This window comes from Carassius gibelio, chromosome B12 (genome assembly GCF_023724105.1).
Source record: "Carassius gibelio isolate Cgi1373 ecotype wild population from Czech Republic chromosome B12, carGib1.2-hapl.c, whole genome shotgun sequence".
NCBI lineage: Eukaryota > Metazoa > Chordata > Actinopteri > Cypriniformes > Cyprinidae > Carassius > Carassius gibelio.
The window spans coordinates 3,126,608-3,150,813 of record NC_068407.1 but is presented as its reverse complement, the minus strand read 5'-3'; the positions used below and the strand labels follow the sequence as shown (position 1 = coordinate 3,150,813).

General features: G+C 36.8%; 1 protein-coding gene across 2 annotated transcripts in view; it reads left to right on the top strand.

The window, feature by feature from the left end:
- The window catches only part of LOC127969499 (cadherin-18-like), a 201,280-nt gene that overhangs the window by 148,832 nt on the left and 28,242 nt on the right, over nt 1-24,206 (top strand). For both annotated transcript variants that reach the window (XM_052571505.1, XM_052571506.1), the window contains 3 exons: nt 19,244-19,411; nt 20,723-20,910; nt 23,455-23,708. In XM_052571505.1, coding sequence (XP_052427465.1) covers nt 19,244-19,411; nt 20,723-20,910; nt 23,455-23,708 — 610 coding nt within the window. The remainder of the gene's footprint in view (nt 1-19,243; nt 19,412-20,722; nt 20,911-23,454; nt 23,709-24,206) is intronic.

Sequence of the window (24,206 nt, the reverse complement as noted above, 5' to 3'; positions counted from 1 at the left end):
CATTTTGTTTTGTGTCAAGAAGCAAAAGTTAAGATAGTGAGAAGAACAACAAAGGAACGACAAAGGAAGGATGGAAGAAGTCATATAGGAAGGACAGATAAATAAGGAATGGAATATAAAAGAAAACAGGAAAGACAAAGAAAGGATAGAAGGCAAGATATAAAGAAGGAAGAAAAAGAAAGTAGGGAAATGTAGTGGGAAGGAGGAAAAGAAACAAAGAAGCAATGATAAATATAGGAAGGAATGACATGAGTCAGGACAGAATAAAATCAAGGGAAAAAATAAGGATGGAAATATATTAAGAAAGGAGTGAGAAAGAGAATTTAAGGAATAAAAGATAAGAAAAAAATGGAAGGGGAAATGAGGAAGGAAGAAAAAAAGATAAGAAAAAGGAACATGGGAAGGAATGAAAATGAAAAAGATAAGGAAAATGTAAAGACAGGAAGGACAAGTAAGTAAGGACAGGAAGAAGAAAGGAAGGGAGATGGGTAAGATATACTGTACTGTAGGAAAGGAACATAGAAGGAAGCAAAAAAGAATGGGAAATGGATTGGGAAGGAAAAAAGTGAAGAGGAAGGAAGAAAAAGTAAGCAGGAAGCAAAGGAGACAAATGAACAAAGGAGTCATTAAAACAGAAAAGGGGCAATGAAAGACAAGTCAAGACAAGTGAAAGAAGGTAAGAGAATAGGAAGGAAGAAACAGACAAATTAATAAACGAAGGAGAACAATAAAATAAGCAAATGATAGTAAGGCAGTATTAGAAAAAGAAAAAAAGAAAACATGGTCGGATGGAAGGAATGATATAAGGAAAAGGGAAAAGTCAAAAGGAAGTAAGGAAAAACAAAATAAAAGAATGTAGGACAGAAAGATTGAAAACTAACCAATTCCCAACAAATATAATTGCATTCTGCTTTCTGTGTAAAAGGAATAGTCTCCCACTTGGATATGTCAGGTTAAAGGAGTCACCGAATGTGACATGCACTTTTACAAGCTGTTTGAACAGAAAAGTGTGTTGGCAGTGTGTGTACACAACCACCCTATGATAAGATTTTTATTTTATTTTTTTATCTCGTTAAATAATTATCTCTCTCTCAAATCAAGCTGATCTCACGATCTCAAGGCCCCTCCTATGACTGTTTGATTGACATTAGCATTTCAGCACACACTGGCATCTTACCTTGGTGACCAAAGTGAGCTGTCATCAGTTCGCCATTGTTTCACCGCCGGAGCAGATGTAGATGAGACAGACTCTTAAAACCTCTTAACTGTCACCCGTCCCCTCGGTGGTATGCCTATGTGTACTTAACTGTATTACAATTAAATCCTAATCTAATCATGACAAACTATATATCATTGGAAAGGTCTAAGACTTTTACATAGATATTTTACCAATCTTTTTTGTTAAACATTATGTAGGAAAAGTAATAGATAAATTTATGGCAAGAGTGCACTTCAAAAACCATACATCATAACAGAAGTTTTGACCTTTGTCAAAAAAAAAAGTCTTTCACACTTCAAAACAAATTATATATCACTTGGAAATTTAAAATCTCAAAATTCATCCTTTAAAACCCATTCTAAATTCAAACATTGCATTATCATGAAAATTGTACATCAAAATCATATTACAAAATGTTTCCAGTCATTAATTATAAACATTTAGGTTTGAATCATGCACTTCTATGTTCAATCAAAGTCTATGTTAAAAAATGTGAGTGACAGTTAACAGGTTAAGCGATCAAGGTGTGCTGTTGTTGGATGTAATAATGACCATAGCAGTCGTAATGTACCCACTTAATCTGAGCCACTGAAGACGCAGTGGAATACTTTTGTGTCTGAAGGGAATGCGACCCCGATCTACCTAAATTCATCTATGTTTGCATGAATCATTTGTGATCTAGATTCACGTCTAGAAAAGTTAATGTAAGGTTTTTTAATGAATCTTTGCAATTCACCTTTACTAACAATGTGCTAGTTAGCAAGTTTTATTATGAATGCAGCTAAAGTTTACCATCTCTCAGAGAGCAGCTCGGAAGAGAGGGGTGGGGTGAGCAGAGCTAACTTGCATTTAAAGCAGAATGCAATAAAACAGCGTGCTGTAGACAGAGCTGTTTTTGACAGGGTAAAAACGGTGTTGTTTTACACTACCATTGTGAACTTCTTATCAAAATATGTTACAGAATTTTCATTAAGACCCTAAAGAATCATATCAACCTGTGGAAAATGGGCATCCAATGACCCCTTAAAGTCGGTCAAATGGTTTGCAAACACATTGGCCTTGAAGCAATAAACATTTACACACAACCTCTGACATTATGCAAGTAACAATTAACATGCAGTTTCACATGACATCCTGTTATATTTATTTTATTTGTCAAAGAGGTACTATCTGCCGCTGTCCGTGGTCCTGAAATGCTGCACTCCTTTATTGTAATTTCTGTTACTGTCCATGGTTCTGAAACTCCCAATGTTTCACTACTTTGCCAGTCTTTCACACACACAAGCATCTGCAATGAATAGTCATGACACAATGACTAGTTTGAAAAATACTGCTAGAAAAGCATAAAATAATTTGTTGTTGATGTTAACCACTAGACATCTCACAACCTTCACACAGGCTCTTGCAAATCTCTTCCATCAGTACTGGCAAACTAGTGTTTTGATAATGCACACCATCCCAGTTTGTAAATGTTTGGTCTTAACTAAAGACTAATGCAGCATTTTGCAGGGGAACTGTGAAGAATAAAAAAAAGAAATTACATTTAAAATGTAAAACTGTTAAATGAAACGGCTCAAACTAATCATCGTGTTGCATCAAGTGCATCATTCTGCACACAGGATGTGCATAAGCACTTTCTGACGTTCTGTACTTTGAGCCTTTCATATTATAATATTTTTGTGCAATGCTCTGCTGAAGCCGTGACCCAGTGGTGTGGGTGTATGTGCAGACTCTATGTATTTAAAAAAGGTAATGTAAAGTTTTATGCATGATGCCTGGGGTCATGTTAGCAAGACTTTCTAGAGATTTTCCTTTCGAATAATCTACATATTTTTGATACATTCTGACAGACAGTGGAGGAGGATTGCTTTTTTATATAGATTATTCCTGATGTTTTCTGTTGTCAACAGCTGTAACAGGTGTGTTAGTGAGTTCTTGGAATTTTTTTTTTTCTTTTCATATCACAGACATAGTGATGAAAAGCATATCAATGACTTTGGTGAGAGTTTTTGGAGATGAAAAGCTTAATGGATTTGTGGCAAGAAACAGTATCAGTTTTTGCCAGACTGAGTTTATTTTAGATGGTGTACAAGGGCTTAATGCATTCAGACAGGAGACATGAGAACCGATTTAGGGGGTTGTATGAGAAAGAGAAAAAGACAAAAATGATTGACTTAGCCTTGCTTCAGTGTATTGTATTTTAGTGATACTTCACTTTCAATCTCTCACAAACTATATTCCAAGACATTTAATACTGTAGTGTACTCAAATTTTCTATTTGGAGATGTATATGAATATACTGAGATGTGGCAGCGCATATCTTGAATACCTTGAAAGTGACATGGAATAGTAATTTACCCTTTTCTCTTTCTCAAGGTGCTTTTTTTGTGCATTATTCATCAGTTTGTGTGTGTGTGTGTGTGTGTGTGTGTGTTTATTTATACCTTTATGCAGTGTATCAAAGTATTATAATTTAGAATTGTTTTATTATAAGTCTAGGAACTCCATTCTTATGGCACTTTGCTCTCAGTACAGGCAAAATCTCAATGAACTTCTTAAAGTATTTCAAACGGGAGAAGCATTTGCTAATGACAGCTTATATAGTACTCAACGTAACACTTTTAATCAGATGGAAGAGTTATTCTTCCATTCTCTCTGTAGAAAATAATTACTGTCACTGACGTCTGATTTACAGTCTCTGACAGCTGAAAAAACTCAAAGTGTGCGAGGCATGATGAGATGAGAGAATAGATGCATTAGATTGAGAGAGCATTTTGCTTCTGACGTGCATGTCAAGAGTTTGTTGTGGTGCTGCTTTGCTGAAGCAGTGACCCAGTGGTGTGGGTGTATATCCAGATTCTGCTATGTATTTAAAGAAGGTAATGCAAAGTTTTATGCATGATGCCCGGGGTCATGTTAGCAAGACTTTCTAGAGATTTTTCTTTCATATAATCTGCATCTTTTTAATATATTCTGACAGACAGTGGAGGAGGGTTGCTTTTTTATGTATAGATTCTTCTTGATGTTTTCTGCTGTATTGGGTGTGTTTGTGGGGTCTTTATGGATTTTTATTGGATTATTATTATTATTAGTATTAGTATATATATATATATATATATATATATATATATATATATATATATATATATATATATATATATATATATATATATATATGGTCCCACTTTATATTAGGTGGCCTTAACTACTATGTACTTACATAAAAAAATAAGAACAATGTACTTATTGTGCTCATATTGTATTGTAAAACACTTTTGCTGCTATTGAGGTGGGATAGGGGTAAGGTTAGGGAGAGGGTTGGAGGTATGGGTAAGTGTAAGGGTGGGTTAAGATGTAAGTACATAGTAGTTAAGGCCACTTAATATAAAGTGGGTCCGCTTTCTTCTAGAGTAACAGTGTTTAAGTTGCACATGTACTGTGATTTCTCTGGATTTCCTCAATGTGTATGGTACTAGGTGAACGACCTCAATTCTTTGTAATTCTTTCTAAATTCTTTGTGACTGGATTTCTTTGACACTTCTCTTGTGAAATTTAGTATGAAGTTATGAGCCATGTTACACCTTTGACTTGACAAACATGATATCCTCATCCTTCCTTGGAACAGTGAAGTTCCGGCTGTTGGACCCAGACTCTGGAGGGACCACCTCGATGGTTTCCGTCCTCAGAGTGTCTACTTCTGTTCCAATACCAGAGCCTGCTCGGAGCCTACCAGAACTGGATTCTGTGGCCTCTCACTACACTGTGCAGGACCCACAGAGAAACATTTGGCAGTACTTTTCAAGCTGCCAAATAGTCTACTAAGGGACTGAGCCTCTCAAGACTGATCTCTGGTGTCATCAGAGCAGTCAGTTCGGTGCACTGAAGCGGCGCACTGGCAGGAGATGTCCAAACTTGCTGCTCTGGAAACCTCCCAGGAGGTCGCAAGACTCTTAGCACCGCTACATTTCTGGGCGGTAACTGAGAGAAGCGCTTGGCTGGAAACCGCTGCACCCTGGAACACCGGCAGGGTTGGCAGATCGATCTCCTGAGGGCACTGAGGAGAGACGGGCACTGTGTAACGCGGTGTAAACTGCTCTTCCCCAGAGGGTCCTGTCCTCTGAGGTCCTGAGCCACAGCATCAGGACTCTCATAGCTGAAGACTCCTAAAAACGACGGTCCTTAGACCCACGTCGTCTACTAGGAAGACTTAACCAGAGCCTGCTCGGGCAGGACCCCAGGAAGCACACTTGGCAGGGGCTCCCACACTGCCATGTGACCTCCTAAGGGAACCAGTCTCACGAGACTGGCCTCTGGTGTGCCTAGAGCCACTTGCTTGGCGTCCTGAAGTGGCTGATTGGCAGGGGACAACCGTACTAGCTGCTCTAGAGACTTCCATAGAGGTAGAGAGCCTCTTAGCACCACTACGTTTCCGGGCAGTAACTGAGAGAAGCACCGCTGCCCCCTGGAACACCGGCAGGGTTGGCAGATCAATCTCCTGAGGGCACTGAGGAGAGATGGGCACCGTGTAATGTGGTGTACACCGCTCTTCCCCAGAGGGAGCTGGCCCTCAAAAAGTCCTAGGCCTTAGGCGTCAGGATGTTATCCACTAGAAGCCTTCGGCCTGGGAGCACCACTTTGACTCTAGCGTCTGTGGAGTACAAAAAGTGACACCCCTGGCACGAGGGGCTGATTGTGACAATTATGGTCATCATGTCAGCAGATGCACCCAAAACGAATATCAAAGTCATAGCCAGAAAAGGGCATGTCCGCCCAGCAGCCTCCTCAGAGGAAGAGAGGTAAACACGTTCTCACACGATAAATTACATCCCAAGAGCCCCTGTACATCTAACGAGAGCGGGTACCGGATCTGGTGGTTAAGGAAGAAGATAGGGACTTGCCCGTCTACATTCCTTCCAGCGGATCCGAAAGCAAACACTCGCGAGCACAATCACTGGCTGGCACAGTGAGAAACTCCAGTCAAGGCTTCCTCCTCAAAGAGAGCCTTCTGAGATTGAAGTAAAATTATGTTATATATTATTCGTTTATTAATTACAATGCAATTTATAATTTTAACTTAGATTTATTTCTTTTGTCTGTTCTATTCAAAATATGAATGCAGAGTTATAGTTGCAAGAAAGTTTTAGCAAAACTAGTGTTAAATGGATTATTGTGGAATAATTCACAGGTTAAAAGTCCCTGAAATGATTGGTTTCCATGTACAGTTAAGACATTTTTTTTATGTTCAATCAGAAAACTCCCAATTTGGAAGTTGAACACTGTTCATTTCCAACATGCCTAATGTGAACTCAGAGCTACAGGCGAACTCAAATCATCTCTTGGAAATGAGATGCTATTCCGCCATTTAATGTGCTAGTGAATGGCTTCACTGGTAATTGACGGTTAAATGGATGTCAGAGAACACAAATATAGACGACAAGGGGATTAAAAACTTTAGATAAAGCACCCTGGGAGATAGAAGAGAAGCCTGCATGAATCAATTCAACAGAGAGAGCGCTAGTCAATAGTCAATCTTGCTTTGATTATATGGTAAGCGCAGCCGTATTGTTTTGAGCAGGATGAGATGATTGTGGTCATTAGGTCAGCAGATGCACCCAGAACAAATAACAAAGTCACAGCCAGAAAAGGACATGTCATTTAGGAGGAGAATGCTGTACTAGTAATATACGGTTTAATTTAGTTCAGCTCTAACTGGTGGCAGTTATAGAGGCACTGTAAACAAGTTTAATGCCATGGTTATGGCTTTGTGCACAACATTCCTCTGTAATCCAATAAATAGCGAGCGGTTAACTAAAAGCAATGGCTTGATTTCTTTATTTGGTCAGTTAATTTCCATTCCAATAGAGGAGATATAATGTCAGCTGCTGGGATTTATTCTGCTCATATAAACTAGCAGTTAACAAGTATTGTGATTCATTCTAATGAATAATTTGAATAATTAATTAGATGTAAGGCAATAGAGTAAGTGTGGTTTGCTGAAGCCACATAACATTTCCGGCATTGTAATGTGGTTGATAAGGTGTTCTGGATGAATCCTTGTGTATGTTTTAGTTGTTCCAGAGGTTGGAAGTTCTCCCTCAGTACAAGTCTATATTTTTTACTCTTTTTTTTTTCAACACTTTAATCATCCGTCCATTCATTTGTCTAATTACGAGTCTTTTTTTTTATTTTTTATTTTTTTTTTTTTATGTATTCATGGTTTCTGCAGTGATAGTAAGTAAAATAACAATAAATAACAAATTAACCAACACAGCTGTTTTCAACATTGATAATAATAAATGATGCTCCAGTGGAAGATTTGTAGACTTCTCAAGTTTCTCCTTCAGTACAAGTCAAATCAAACTGTTGTTGTTGTTGTTTTTTCAATTACAATTTTCTTTCTTTTTTCTTTTTTTTTATGGAAATCAAATAATTGATTCAGCAAGTATGAATTAGAGTTATAAAAAGTTGCATGTTTAAACTTTCTGAAGATAAAAAAAAATCACAGTTTCTGCAAAAATATTAAGCAGAAATGTTTTCAACATTGATAATAAGAAATGTTTCTTAAACACTAAATTATGTATTAATTATTTATTCATTATTTTTTCCTTCTGAAGGATCTTGTGACTAAAGAATGCAGTAATGATGCTGGGGGAAAAACTGTTTTGCATCACAGAAATAAATTACATTTACAAATGTATTCAAATAGTAAACACTTCTTTCAAATGATAATAATTTTTCATAGTACTGCTGTTTTTATTTTTATTGTTTATCAGATAGATGCAGCCTTGGTAAGCATAAGAGACTTCTTTCAAAAGCATAAAAAAAATTCAAACTTTGAACAGTATAGTGTACCTTTCCTAACAAGCTGTGCAATTTGAGTTATCATTGTCTGTGGCACAAACAGTTTGTTTAAATCAATAGCCTAAACTATGAGCAACAGTAATAGTGATGTTTTTTTTTCCTTACAAACAATGCTGATAATCGTCACACACTTTGAAAGTTTGCATCCTCATGTTGATATATGATTTGAAACTAAACATATTCTTTAGTAATAAAGCCAGCATCATTCTATGAAGACAGCTCATTATAAGCTAGTGGCAATGCAGAAGCCCAACACGTCCCGCTCACTGGCACACATCAAGTCAGACTTTAAGCTTGTTAATAAGTGAGGTCAGATCTTCGTCTACCCCTTTTCTTGTAAGAGGTTCCAGTGAGTAATCAGGATTGCTGATTTCAGAGTCCTCAATGATGGGTAAAGCATAGCAATCTCTCTTTCTTGTACACACACACATATGCTGCCAGTTAAGTAGGCTAATTTCTCTGCTGATCAGGGAGTCTGGAGGGTTTCAGCGTGTGAGTTTCAAGCTTCTCTGACACAGATCAGGGACTTTCTAAAAGAGAGGATTAGTGCAACTTCCTGTTCTGATCAATTTAGAAAAGCACGCCAGTTTGTCAAGGCCTTCCCCAGCCGCTAATGCTTTCCAACATATTACCAAGCCCTCCTGCACTATTTTTACCTCCAGAGACAAAAGAACACATATTTATCACTGACTGATTTATCTCTGTATGCTCTATGCAGTAAGTTTTCATTTCATTTTTTTAATTGGGTGCAGTTGTTCTTGTTGCAGTTGTTTCTTTTTGTGTTGTCATCTACAACCTATAAGTTTAGCAGTTTGTTCTACTGTTCACATCAGACTGTTTTTAAAATCAGCTTAAAATCAGAAAACCGTCTAATTATGTACCATTCATTGATGCATGTTATTCTGTACTATAAGTACTATAAAATATAAAAAGCATTGTAAAATTGCTTTTTGTAGTCTTTACATCAATGACCTCTGAAATCTTTAAATTGTTTTCTAAAACTTTTTTAACCTTTTTTTATTTTATATAAAACTAAAAGAATAATCATAAATAAATAAAAAAAAATAAGTTTGAGATTTTTGGGTGTAATATTGTATTTTTTGTAGTTATTATTATTTATTTTTAATGAACTACAATTATTTTTAATTGTTTCAGTTAAAAATAACAACACTGTTTTTTTTTTTGTTTTTTTTTTTTTGTTTCTTTGTTTTTTGTTTTTTGTCCTAACAATAGAAATCTGTGGTGTTTTAAAACATTGGACATTGGACAAAACAAAATAAATATTATTCAAAACGTTTTTGTTTTTTTTTCCTCCACAGAAGAAAGTCATACATTTTAAGCATGAGTAAAGGATTATAAATCTATAATTTTTTCTGAAAACCTTTTGGTACAATCTAATTCCAATTGTTAAAATCCAACACATTGTTGAAGTAAACTGCTCAACGTCCTGTTTAACAACCCTTAAAGCTCGAACAGGCCAAAGGTAATTTCCCATAATCCTCTTTGCTCACCTAGACTGACCTTCTCTATAAAAGCACATGCTGCGAAAAGTGAGGGAGCGAGAGGAAATAAGATGCAGCAATAGGAAATTACTGACAGACGGTGTGAGGAAGAGATGAGTAAAAGGTTTTGCTCACTCTGCTTACCTTGGGTCAGATTCGCCACTTGTTTCTTGTTCCTCGCTGGTTTCCATAGAGATTTCTTACAAGAATACTATGGGATTCTTAATGGCTCTGGTCTAAAGTGCCCTCTGATGGAAGGATGGATGGTATTTCATGGGGCTTTTCGTTATTTGGGGGCTTCCCGGAAGCCTTCTTGTACATCCTAATAACAAATACTACACTTTCCTTCATTTACAGCAAGCTTGTTTCATATTTCCTCAAGAGCACTTACCAATCCTACACAATAAACTTGAGTGATAGCTGCGGAGAGACACTCCCTCACCCCTGACGGATGAAGAAAAGGTCACAACATTAGTCTTTGTGTTGTTTTAATGGAGTGAATGGCTCTGTGCCAGAGACTTGTGTTGCCTTAGGAGCCTAGGTTAAGTAATGCTGCAGCTCGGGTAATATCTCTGCTACACCGCCGGGGCTCAAGCTTTGGCAGGCAAGAAATGGAGTTGTGGCGTTAAAACAGGAGAAATGGATGGAAGATTCATTTTGGAAAGTTTACAAACCGCTTTTTGTACCAATGTGCTAGGCTTTTGTTCGCTGAGATGCATTCTGGGAAATCTTCCAGCATATACTTGCTTATTAGAAGACAATTTGGATGCATTTATGACATTGTTTATCTCATGCCTCTTCTCATCTCTAATTTATCAGCTCCCAGAACAAGGGCTGGTGACAGATCCAACTGGTTTGATGGTGGGGTGTGGGGGGGGGGGGGCATTCACTGAAGATTATATATATATATGTTCAGCCCATATATCAATTTATGTATCATCATACTTTTTTTTTTAGTTATTTTATGGAGTACTGTACTAACTGCAATTAAAAACTATAAACATATATTCAAAACAAGGACAGAAACTAACAATATTTCAAAAACCCTAAGTTAAATTAAATTACATTAAATGGGAACGGAAAATATAAAAATTAAATCTGATTCAAAATATTAATACATTTTTAATCTATTCATTTCTTTTTTATTGTGGTTTTATATTTATTTTTAATTGTAATTTATGTCATTATTTTTTTTTTTTACTTTTAGTATTTTTTACTTTAAAAAGTTCAGAAGGGTTTAATTTGACTTTAAAAATGATAAAAGTCTATCAGTGATGCAAAAATATTAGTACTTATTAGAACATTTCCATTTTTCTTTTTTTTCCTCTCTCTCTCTCTCTGAGTGAAATAACTGGTGTGATCTGGTTTTCTTGCATCACTACACTCACTTGTAGTGCGTATTGAGTATAATGACTTTCCTTCCCGACCTTTTGATGTCACCAATTCCTCTTGACAAAAGTGCTGATGAGTTTCCTTAAAGGGGTCATATGATTCAATGCCAAGTCTTTGTATGGCCTTTCAAAAGTGGACACAACTAGAAATCAGTGGTTAAGTTGGATTTACAACACTGTTCCAGAACAGTTAAAGCCAAATATGTGTGCACCACATTTTACGGAGGATGGGGACTGTTTCCTGTGAGAGTAGACTACAACGTGATCTTTTATTAACAAATTTCTGGAGGAACATGCACAGGTATTCAACGCGGCCAATTCACTTTGAATAATCACACCATCAATCCAACCACCTCGATAGAGAACCATGTGCAGATAATCAATGCGGCCAATTCGCCATCAGTAATCACATCCTGTATCCATTCACCATGAGAAAGAACAACTATAAATAATCATAGCAGCCTTACCTTCATTCTCTCTAGTCTTCCAGCATCCCTCCACCTCCCGACTCCTTATTGTCGACCGATTCCGGGGGGTGGTGGGGGGGCTGCTCAGCGTTCGGGCTGATACCAGGCTAGGAGCCCTCTCCTTAGGCAGCATGCCAAATATGCATATTATTTTTCTCAATTTATTTCATGCAAGACAAACTTGTGAAACCGGTGTCTGTTTCTATAAAGTGGGGCAGTTCCATATTTGCAAGGACAGTCTGGTGCTTCTGACTCACAGTCTAAGTACGTTTGCATATTTAAAGAATTTGCCACTGATGATTCATACACAAGTTTAGAGCAGTGATGAGTGAGCTTGTTGTTTGTTATTTCTTAAATCACAAATGCAGACATGGTATTATGTTTACGCAAAGCAACATGTAATAAGACAGTGTAAGTCTATGTAATCAGTATTTATTGCCCCCACTGAATGCAACACATGTCTAATCATCAAATTATATTTATTTATTTATTTATTTATGTATGTATGTTATGGGCCTTATTTCCTGTCATTTTGTTTGACTTGGGCCCTTTGACCATGCCCTTGCATCACGGTGGTCAGTTTTGTATTGGCTGACACTGTCTGTATAAACCCAGCAAGAAAGTTCTGTTGTATGGTGTTTCACTTGGATATTTTTGGAACTGTACAAGATATTTGGGTCTGTCCCTGGTGCATTCAGCAGCCTTTGCCCTGCTCTGAGTGTGACAAGTGAGAATGGTCATCTAAACTTGCCCTGCATGTTAATACCATTGCCTGCGGTCACTCGTGCCTCAACCCACACCTAATGTTCTAACCTGCCCACGCACAGCTAACCCTGAGGCTGTCACCTCGACACTCTTCACATGCTATCCTCTTCATTTTTCTGTGTTTATTTTGGTTCTTCATTATCATGAGGGAAATGAAACAAAACAAGCATTTAAAAAAGATTTTAGACAATAACCGGGAAAACCCTATGGTTATTTATGGTCTATGCAAAACCACTTTTCACTGTAATAATGACAAATCAATATTTTCTCTCTGGTTGTACTTCATAAATTAAAGTGAAAAATGGATCAGTCAATTATAGGGATGCAAGCGGCAAGCTGAAGTCCTGTTTAGAGGCCGACTCCAACACCCAGCCTGTTTATTCATGAGCCTGTAATCTGTTCTTTAATGGCTTGCGTGTATTGACTGAGTGTCCCAGTCGAAGCCCTCTATCAGAGGAAGCCGCAGGCTACCAGCACTATTGTTTTCAAGCAAATATAAAGCAGGATTGGATTGTCTGATAACACTTCCATTTTGTAAAGAGTGATTGTTCCTGCCGTTCCTCCTTGACTGAACATCCCTCAAATCTGACACAAATAAAATCTAACATTCTCAACATATTTGGCCCATCTGGATGAGTTTCTGTGGCTGTCGGGATGTAATCACAGAAGAAGCAAATCTTTCACCATTAATTATGAGAATAAATATTTTTGGAGCACCAGATTTAAAATATTAGAATGATTATGACACTGAAGATTGGAGGACTGGCTGATGAAAAATCAGTGTTGCGATCACAATGAGTTTTAATTCATTTTTAAATAATATTAAAACAGAAAACATTTTGAATTACAATAATATTATAAAATATTACTGTATGGTATTTTTGATCAGATAAATCCTTGCAGAGCATAATAATTATTTTAAGGGATTAATAAATATTTCCAACCCCAAACTTTCGAACAGCAGTGAATATCTATATACTGAATAATATAACTCTCATTCTTACGTTTTTTTTTTTTTTTTTTTTTTTTTTTTTTTTTTTTTTTCAAACAGAAAACAAGATTATTTTGCTTACCCCATTGGCAGATTATTATGCTTGTTTCAAGCAAAAACTCTCTTAATTTTGACTTTTTTTTTCTTGTCTCTATAAAATCCTTCTTTATTTAAGAATGTTTTGATATTTTGTCTGGAAACAAGACAAAACATCTAAGCTAGAAAAGCATTTTTTGCAGACTAGATTATCAAATAAAATATTATTCTTAAATGTTACCTGTCATTCCTTGTTACTTAAATGTAGTTCTGGGTTTTACTGCAGTTGGGATCTTTGATTTCCATCTGACTGCAGGTTTATTCATCAATAAGGACTTTAGTCTGAGACACAGAACAAAGGTGAGAAGGATAGGGAGGCAGATGTGAGTGTGTGTGAGAGAAAGAAAGAAAGAAAGCAATATTCTCTTTTATGCAGCATCATATCTGTTACACTGTGGCACGATGTTGCTTCTGGGCACCACTTTTAAGCAATTCCTCAAAACAAACAAATTGTCAATTTGACTCTAATTTTCAAAAACTGAAAAAGAAAAGAAAAAAATTTGAGCATAGTTCTCTAGAGCAATATGCGTGACCTCCGCAGGAAAAAATGCCTTTTTCTAAGGTTTGCCAGAAAGCAGTCCTTTTTATTGGTTTATCTGAAGTCATTTCTTTTATTGTGAGTGTGTGTGAGAAAAAGAAAGGAAAGAAAGAAAGAAAGAAAGAAAGAAAGAAAGAAAGAGAGAAAAAGAAAAAGAAACCATGTGATATAACGGGATGGAGGAAAGACATTGTGTGCAGGGCTTGACATTAACCCCTGCCATATTTTAGCAATGGCAAGTAACACTAGCCACTTCGGTGGGTTAATTTATATACAGTAGCAGAGCTCAACATTAATGCTTGTCTGGGTCAAGTGGAGTTTTTTAATGGGCAAGGGAAAAAGTTTTATTTGCCTGACCGGACAACAAATGTGATTAAAAAATATATAGGGAAGCATAGACATTTCAGCTACAATGATTCTGATTTTATTACATTTGGGGCAAATGGCAATAGTGGATAATGTACTGGCACTGACAAGGTTGTGCAGTAAAGGCTCATGCAGCCTGTCTGTGTGTGAAAGAATCTCCTGAAGATAGCAAAACAAATGAATGCAAGTGCACACAGAAGAAACACACTACTGCAGTAAAAATTTAGCTTTTATATTTCTGTAACGTATGATATAACCTAGTTAAGCAAACTGACACAACCAAATGAGTGCAGTTTACCCTGAAAACCAGAACTACTGCAAATTTAACCTTGATTTTATGCAAGAGTTCAAACAAGTATCTAGTTTATTGAGTGACTTAGGCTACATTTGAAACACAGTCAGTGCTGACTGTTTGTGCTCGAATGAACAAAAATAGTTCAGAACAAAGATCGCAATTGTCACATATGTCTGAAAGACACACTTGTTGTCACTTATTGATTCAGTGTATCAATTTGAACAAATCAAGGATTTAGTTACCCATTTTGGTTCATTCTTGAATGAATCAGCTGTCTGAACAAATTGTTTGAATGAATGACTCAATGACTAACTCAATAAGACAGTCACTTGCTGCTGTCTGCTAGTGGTTTGCTTTCATATTTAAAATTAGGCTATTTCAAGTTTGTTTATAAAAAATATATTTATAATATATATTATAATTATATATATATATTAATTAACAAATTAATGAAATTAAAACTAATAGCAATATTATCTTTTATGCATGTTACACTGGAATAGAAAAATGTTTTTGTGAGTGTGAGTTTTGTGAGTAAAAAATGAGTTTGTTATCCTGAGGTTACATTTTACATAAACAAGCATGATTTAAATAAAATTTAAACAATTAGGAGACATGATTTTGAGGAGCTATTGTTTGATGTCTATTCTGTTAGTCTGTTTGTGTGTATGTTGTGTAACTACACGCTTGTGTCATTTTTAAGGTGTGTGTGTGATTTGAATGGCAGCAGATGATGCCGGTTCAGTTAACCAGTACTTCAGTGTTTTTTTTTTTTTTTTTTTTTTTTTTTTTAATGCTAGTGTAAGGTAGTATCAGAATGAGCTTTTATTGGCAAGTATGCTTGCGCATACAAGGAATTTGTTTTGGTGATGTAAGCTTCCAGTACACAGAGACAACAACAACACACAAACCAAGAAAAAAAAAGTAAATACAGTGAAAAATATTGCAAAATAAATTGAAAAAAAAAATGTATGAACAGTTGTGCTATAGATGATAATGAAAAAGAATAGAGTGAGATGTAGGGATGTTCTTGGATGGAAGTAGTAACAAATAAAAAAAAATATTGCATAAGTGGGGAACATTTAACTGTTCATGAGGTACTGTAGATTACCTGGGGGAAGAAACTGATCTTGTGCCTGGCTGCCCTGGTATTTGCAGCTCTGAAGCGCTGAGAGGGATTTTTCTGAGCCCTTTTCCTCACTCTGGATGTAAACAGTTCTTGAAGGGTGGGCAGGGGATCACCAATAATCCTTTCAGCAGTCCGAACTGTTCTCTGTAGTCTTCTCATGTCTGATTTTGTAGCTGAACAGTTCTGTCTATGATAGTGAGTGGGGGGAGTGCAGGAGGACTTCTCCTTAAGTCCACTATCATCTCCACTGTTTTGAGCATGATTAGTTCCAGGTTGTTAAGATTGCACCAGACAGCCAGCTGCTCAACCTCTTGACTGTAGTGTCATCTGCAACCTTCAGGATCTTGACAGAGGGGTCTTTAGAGGTGCAGTCATTGGTGTACAGGGAGAAGAGCAGTGGGGAGAGAACCCATCCCTGAGGGGCACCAGTGGTGGTGAAGCGGCCATTGTACATGAATTTCCCCACTCTCACTAGCTGTTGCCTGTCTGTCTGAAAGCTGTTGATCCACTGACGGATTGAGCTAGGAACAGAGAGCTGGGTCAGTTTGTTCTGGAGAGCTGTTTTGATGATGGTGTTGAAAGCCGAACTAAAGTCCACAAACAGGATCCTCATATAAGTCCCAGTTTTGTCTAGATGTTGCAGGATGAAGTGCAGTCCCGTGTTTACTGCATCATCCACGGACCTGTTTGCTCGGTAGACAAACTGCAGGGGGTCCAGTAAGGACCTGTTATCTTGGGTTTCTTTGGAACGGGAAGCGTTTGAAGCAGGAAGGGACTTGCTGGCTGGTCCAGCACAGGTTTTCAGATAGTCTGGTGCCTTTCTTCTTTTGTTCTTCCTGAAGACCTGGCATGCATCATACTCACTGATTTGAAGAGCAGAACGTGGGGAGAGGGGGATTGCAGGAGGTGTTAATGGTTGGGTGGAGAGATGGTCAGAATGGGTGTGGGGGTTTCAAATCAACAATAAAACTCATTCAGGTCGTTGGCAAGTTGTTGATTCACCTCAGTGCAGGGGGTTGGTGTGTTGTAGTTTGTGATGCCTCTCAGACCTTTCCACACTGAAGTGGAGTCATTGGAAGTGAACTGATCTTCCAACTTTTTAGTGTAGGTCTTTTAGCCACTCTAATCTCTTTATTCAGTGTGTTCCTGACTTGATTGTACAATACTCTCTTTGGCCTGACGAAGATGTCTGAGTTTTGCTGTAAACCTTGGCTTATCATTGTTGAATGTTAATAAGTTCTGGTAGGAATACATATATCCTCACAGAAACTAAGATTCGATGTTACAGTCTCTGTGAGTTCGTCCAGATCGGTGGTAGCAGCTTCAAAAACACTCCACTCAGTGAGGTGAAACAGGCTTTTTGAACCCACTCTGTTTCATTGGTCCATCTCTTTACAGTCTTTACTACAGGTTTAGCAGATTTAAGTTTCTGCATGTAGGACGGTATAAGATAAACCAGGCAGTGATCAGATTTATTGTTGTCTATCAGTAATCCAGTATATTACTGTCTTTGGTGGGACGTGTAACATGCTGTCTATATTTTGATAGTTCACGTGAAAGATTTGCGTTCCCCAAGTCCCCAAGAATCATTAAAACAGAGTCTGGGTGTTGGTTTTCTGTCTCTGTGATCTGATCAGCAAGTTTATGTAAAGCTGAGCTCATGTGCACTTGTGGAGGAATTAAAACACTCACAAGAATGAATGAGTGAAACTCCTGTGGCAAATAGAACGGCTTGGAGTTAATGAAGAGCGCTTCTAGATCAGGAAAGCACATCTTCTTTAACACAGTTACATCTGTACACCACAGTTCATTGATGTAAAATCATGTCCCGCTGCCGAACAATTTCCCCATTGATTCTGCATCGCGATCTGCTCTAGACACCTGAATGGCATCATACAACCAGGTTTCCGTGAAACACAGACCAGCAGAGTGTGACAAATCTTTATTAGTCCGGGAGAGCAGAACAAGTTTGTCCGTTTTGTTGGGTAGAGAGCAGAGATTTGCCAGATGGACGCTAGGCAACGGCATTCAAAATCCACGCTTTCTGAGCTTGACGAGTGCGCCGGCTCTCTTCCCCCGTCTGCGCACCTTGAAGCACTTTATCAGCGCAGCCACTCCACCGACTACAACATTCAGTAAAATGTCTGAATAATGGGAATCTGGTAGAAGATGTTGTGGTGTGTTCTGCCGAATGTTCAGCAGTTCATCCCTGGTGAAACTGATCGTGATTGATAAACAAAAAAAACAAAAAAAAAAAGTACAGACACTGGAGAGGCAAGCACTGAAGCAGCCGCGTGTGGCACCTTTGTGAGCCTTGGCTTTGTCTCATTTCAAAACAGACCAGTAGAGAAACTGTCTTTGGCACAGAAAATACTTTACAGACACAAGCGCTTATCTGATTTATTTGAACAAACCATACTAACTGTCACTGCTGCGTACGATTGATTTGAAATTAGACAAAGCCAAGAATGAAGTGTAGATATGAACCAGTGGTGTATAAATGTGACTGTAATGATAAAATCTCCATACTCATCGGGAAGAAGGAGGCGGGAACCGGCGCACAATCCAAACACTTTAATAATTGAAAATAAAAAAAACAGCGCGTCAGCCCCTCACGGCGACTGACGCGCACAAATAAAAGCCAAAACATAAAATAATGTCCCAGCCCTGGTCATCTCTCGTCCTTCACTATAGTCGCTCCAGTTTTATATCCTTCCATCTCCTACATGGGGCTCGATACCAGCGGTGGGGCGCAGGTGCAGCTCATCTCCAATCACTACACCTGGCCTCACTCCTCGTTCCCACGCCTCTCGGCCCCGCCCCACCTGCCACAGTGATATAAATTCACATGTTTCTGCTACATTTTTAATAAAAAATAAAACAAAACAAAAAACAATTATGAGAAACTATTATTATTATTATTATTATTACTAAATAATATCAATAACAACAAATACACCACAATAAAGTACTTCATATTGCTGTTCTTATAACAACATGATGCAAGAAACAAATGTAAATATAGCTATTATTATTTTTGTTGATGTTTAAGAATATTAATAACAACAGAAAGATTGCATCATATTGCTGTTACAACAATTACATTTACATTTAGTCATTTAGCAGACGCTTTTATCCAAAGCAACTGACAAATGAGGACAATGGAAGCAATCAAAATCAACAAAAGAGCAATGATATATAAGTGCTGTAACAAGTCTCAGTTAGCTTAGATGCAGTACAAGTAGCTTTTAATGGGCTTTTAAATAATATAATACATAAAAAAGAAAAAAAGGATAGAATAGAAAAACAACATGATGCAAAAAAAGTTTAATAATAGAAACATTATTAGTATTATCATATCAAAGAATAATAATAACAATATTCATATTGCTGTTCTTATAATAACATGATGCAAGAAATGGTTTAATATTTGTAACATTATTATTATTATTATTATTAGTATTATTAGTATATACATAAGAAGAATGTTGCCTTTTTTAAACACTGTTTTTTGTCATTATATTCATAAAGCACTGTAACGCGAATGCTTATGGCTTATAGCTTTAATTGTGCAAATGTTGTACATAATGTGTGCCCTATGTTTGTTTGTGTGTGTTTTGCAGGAATCATCAGAACAGCGCTGACAGACATGGATCGAGAGGCGAGAGAACATTACTCTGTGGTGATCCAAGCCAAAGACATGGCGGGGCAGGTGGGAGGGCTGTCGGGCTCCACCACCGTCAACATCACGCTGACCGACGTCAATGACAACCCACCCAAGTTCCCCCAGAGTGAGTGATGTGAAACCAGAGTGAAAATAAAACTGAGTGGCAACATATTGTTTGAATGGACATCAGACATCTGCTCCAAGGCCTATTCAACAAACTAGTTAGGCAGTATTTATATTGCTGTCTATGTACAAAGTTCCAGATCTGCCACAGATTTACGCTGGTCTTTTACTGAAGGTCTTGGGGTTATTTTAAGATACAGAATGATATTCACTCCTGAACACTCCGTCCTGGCTGAATCTTAAATGAATAGATGAGACATTGAAGGACTTCTTGATTATTATTCTTTAGATCTTGGCAAAAAGAACTGAAATAGCTTGCCCTCGCTTTTTACCAATTCTTGATCTGCTGCAAAAATCCTCATTACTGTTTGAAGGTGAACCATACAGTATGCTGTTGTAATGCACATTTTCTCTCTCAAAGTAGGTTATCATGCATTGTTTCAAAATTTTCTCAAGGGCTTCTTATGGATACTACATAATTATATGGAAGAGATGGAATTATACCTTACATACTTCAGATGCAGTCTCGCTTTCAGACGGTTCAACATATAAATTGTGCATTGTGCTGTAATTTTTTACCATTAATTAGCATGAAGAGAACAGAGGCAGGACCAGCATGTTATAGTGTATAAGCATCCAATTATGAGACTTGTTTCTTGAGTTTTTGTAGTCTTATTTTTATCCACAGAAGCAGAGCACCACAGCAGGGTTCTGGAAGTAAAATCACATTAATTTCCCACTTTCACTCACTTTCTCCCTAGAAAAAAAAAAGTATTTTTAAGAATAATGTAGAAACCTTTTAAGACTCTGAGCTCTGAGACTAAGCAATGACACAGTATGTGCTTCTGTAGATGCATTCTGTAGTCTTTAAATGAGTCCACTTTATTAAATCTTATTTTATTTACTAAAATCTCTGTAAATAGCTACAATGTTTGTTTATTTGTTTATTCGTTAATTATATGTTATGTATGCATTTTATAGTAAATATTCATTTAATTTATATTTTAATAATTTATTTATATATATATATATATATATATATATATATATATATATATATATATATATATATATATCCCAGAAATACTTTGGAACAATATCTCCATTGCATCCAGCTTTTTTAATCAGGTTGTGTGGGACTGTGGTTGTGGCTGTTTTTGGGGTCTGACAGCTGTATTGAAATCTTCCAGAGTAGCTCAATATGGCTTTTTCAGAGGCACGGTCGGATCGAGGCATCATGATAGCGATGCTTCAAAAATCTCATCCAGCCAATCGAACAAACCTCCATGCAGGCTTTTGTGTGTGTCTGCAGAGAATTACCAGGTGTTTGTCCCGGAGTCAGCACAGGTGGGGAAACCAGTGGGGAAGATCAAAGCTAACGATGAGGACATCGGAATCAATGCAGAGATCAAATACAGCATCCTGAACCCCGAGGGGGCCGGAATGTTCTCCATCTCCACAGACAAAGACACTAGAGAGGGTGTGATCACGCTGAGAAAGGTATTGCTGTCATTTCTATTGGTGCTTTCCAAGGCAAGAATCACTATTATTATTGCTCATTCTAGGGTTAGAGGCTTTCCTGAACCCTTAACAATAAGAGATAGAACAGATTGACACATTCTAAATCCAGAAGAACTGTTGCAACTTGTCTGAGAAGCTTAAAGAAACCGACCTGCAAAGCTGCCTGAAAACAATGCGCAAGTGCACCTAGGACAAAGGCAAATTTTTACTCAAGTGCCTAAAACTTTTAACAGTACTGGAGCTTTGCGAGGTAGGTTTCTTGAAGCATCTTGAATGTATCCACAGTTCTACTGGATTTAGTCTCAGTTAGTTCTGTTTCTTCATGTTATTCCAGACAGACTGGATGATGGTGAGAACAGATCTCTGACTGAAGCACTGGCTGCTGTCAGATTTATTGTGCAAACAATAATAATCATAACATTAATAATTCTAATAATAATGGCAAAAAATGTGTGTGTGTGTGTGTGTGTGTGTGTGTGTAATATAAAGTTCCAAGTTCATTTCTGTGAACTTCATATAAAAAATAATTACAAAAAAAAAGTTGTATCTGTATAAAAAAATATTTTAGTTTAATAAAAATTGCCCCAGGGAAATAAAATGTCCTGTAGTAGAAATACCCAACTATTAAACTTGTCATTTGTTATTGTGCTGATGCTGCAGATATGAATGATGTCTCAAATGTTGTGGTTTATTGAGGAGAGGTGTGCTATTACTTTTCTAAGTAATCAAACTTTCACTAGGTGTGCGGTAAAATGGGCCAAAAAATCCCAGACTTGCACTGGAAGAGGACATAAGCTGTATCTGGGGAGTAGAAAATCTTTATTCTGTTATTATTAGAGTGAATATCTCAGAAGACGTAAACGCTTGATTTCTCCTGTAGAGATGACAAACAATAAAAAAAAAGAAAAAACTAATACAAAAGTAAACGGGAAAAATCTTCAGTCATGCACAAAACCTCATTAACAGGTTCACAACTCTGAATAACCCCTGGATTATAAAAGGGGTTTTCAGTTTTTCACTCGGGTGCTTCTTGCAGACCATCAACAAAAGAACAAAACAGGATGGCATAGATAACCAAGTCAAGATGTTGTCCAAATAGCGTAATATCTGAATCTGCTCACACCGAAATTACTGAGAGATATGTAATCTGTGCAGCTAGACTGGGTCAAGCAGGCGTCTGATGCTCTTTGGGGCTCAGATGCTCATTAATGTTCTCTCTTCTGTATTCTGAGCTTCCCCACTCAGTCCAGAGGGTCAGGAAAGCTGTGAATTCAGGGAATACTGAGTCTTCCAAAAGCCAATCTTGTAAATAAATGCCTGCCAGATCTGTCCGGCGAGATGGCTGTGAAGGTCGGGCAGGTGTCATGGTGTTTACAGACGCGAACCCATCTAGAGAGCGATTTAACTTCAGTGCTCTGGAAGCAAAAAAGACTGACCTCGAAAAAAGACTGAGCTCTTAACTGTTTGGAATACCACTAGAAACCACCAAGAAAGTGGCTAAAACTGACTGAAAGCAAAGTACACAAGAAATATATTTTGCTCATCAATGTTGTATTAATTTAATAAAAAAATACAGAAAAACTATAATATGAAAAATATAATTAAAATGTAAAACAGCAGCTTTCTATTGTATTATATAGCTTATTCCTGTTATGCAAAGTTGAATTTTCATCAGCCATTACTCGAGTGTTCAGTGTAATTTTTTTTTTTTTTTTTTTTTCAGAAATCCTTCTGATTTATTTTCAATATGCCGATTTATTATCAGTGTTGGAAACAGTTGAGTTTCTTATTTATTTATTTATTTATTTATTTGGAACCCGAAAAACTTTTTTCAGGATTCTTTGAATAATAAAGTGTTTACTGTAATAATTTAAATGATATTTTACTTTACAATTAATTTTTACATTTTCGGTTTCATTTTAATTGCATATGTTAAGTGTAAATTAGAAATAAGCTGAAATGAAAACTTAACATGTTATTTTATTTCAATTTTTATTATTATTATTATTATTATTAAAGTACTCAATTTATTTTGTTCATTTTTCAAGGTGTTAGTTAACAGATTTATTTGTGATCCAATTATGTATGTTTGTTGCAGTGTTATTTTGGTGTCATTGTTATAGCATATATTGTTTTCATGGTTTTTGTTAATATTTTGAATTAGATTTTATTTTTAGATTTGCCGATTTTATTTTAATTGAGGTTAAATTGTTGGTATTTAAAAATGTCTGGGTTTTTTTTTTTTTTTTTTTTGTTTGTTTGTTTGTTTGTTTTTTGTTTATTTAGTTTTAATTCTTTTATTTTACTACAATCTAAACTTAATGAAAAATTTGAAATATATATATATATATATATATATATATATATATATATATATATATATATATATATATTTATTTATTTATTTATTTATTTATTTATTTCAGTAAAGCTTTATTTTTTATTCATTTTTATGATTTAATAGGTTTTAGTTAAAGATAATAACCCTTATTTGTAATGAGTTAATTTTTCTGTTTTCTCTAGCCACTGAACTATGAGAAGAAGAAGCAATACAGTCTTCACATCTCTGCTGAGAACACGCACTTGGATCCACGCTTCTCCTATCTGAGCTCGTTCAAAGACGACGCCACGCTCAAGATCACAGTCGGAGACGTAAATGAGCCTCCCATTTTCTCAATGGATTATTACATTATGGAGGTCTATGAGAACGCCAGGGTAGGAACTGAAGTGGGAGCCGTCACAGCGAGAGACCCAGACAGCAAAAACAGTCCTGTCAGGTAAGATTGTGTGTGTGTGTGTGTGTGTGTGTGTGTGTGTGTGTAGCAATCTGTGCAATTCATAGCAAGTCACCTGCAATACACCTATATTTGCTTGAATTTGCACCATCAAATCACTACTGTTTGTATAGGTTTTTATTAAATCATGGTGTGTGTGCATAAATGCAATGCTACAGCAAAATCTGACATTATTTGTCTCTCTCTCTCCTCCGTGCCCTCCCATTTCTCACATCTCTCTGTAAAGGTCAAATTTAATAGGATGACACTGAGTTGATATGACATACAAGCATCTTTTACTGCTTTGACTCTCTCTGTCTCTTGCTCTGTCTATGGAGGATATTGTTAATTAGAGTAGTTAAGGCACCCCATGTTAGCATGGTAGTGAAACACTGTTGCCAAAGGCTCAATTGCCTCCACACACTCTAATGAAAGAGAGGTGTGAGCAGGCCAGCTCATAAAAACATCATTGCTTTAGTGCTGATATCATGCTGCCTCCCA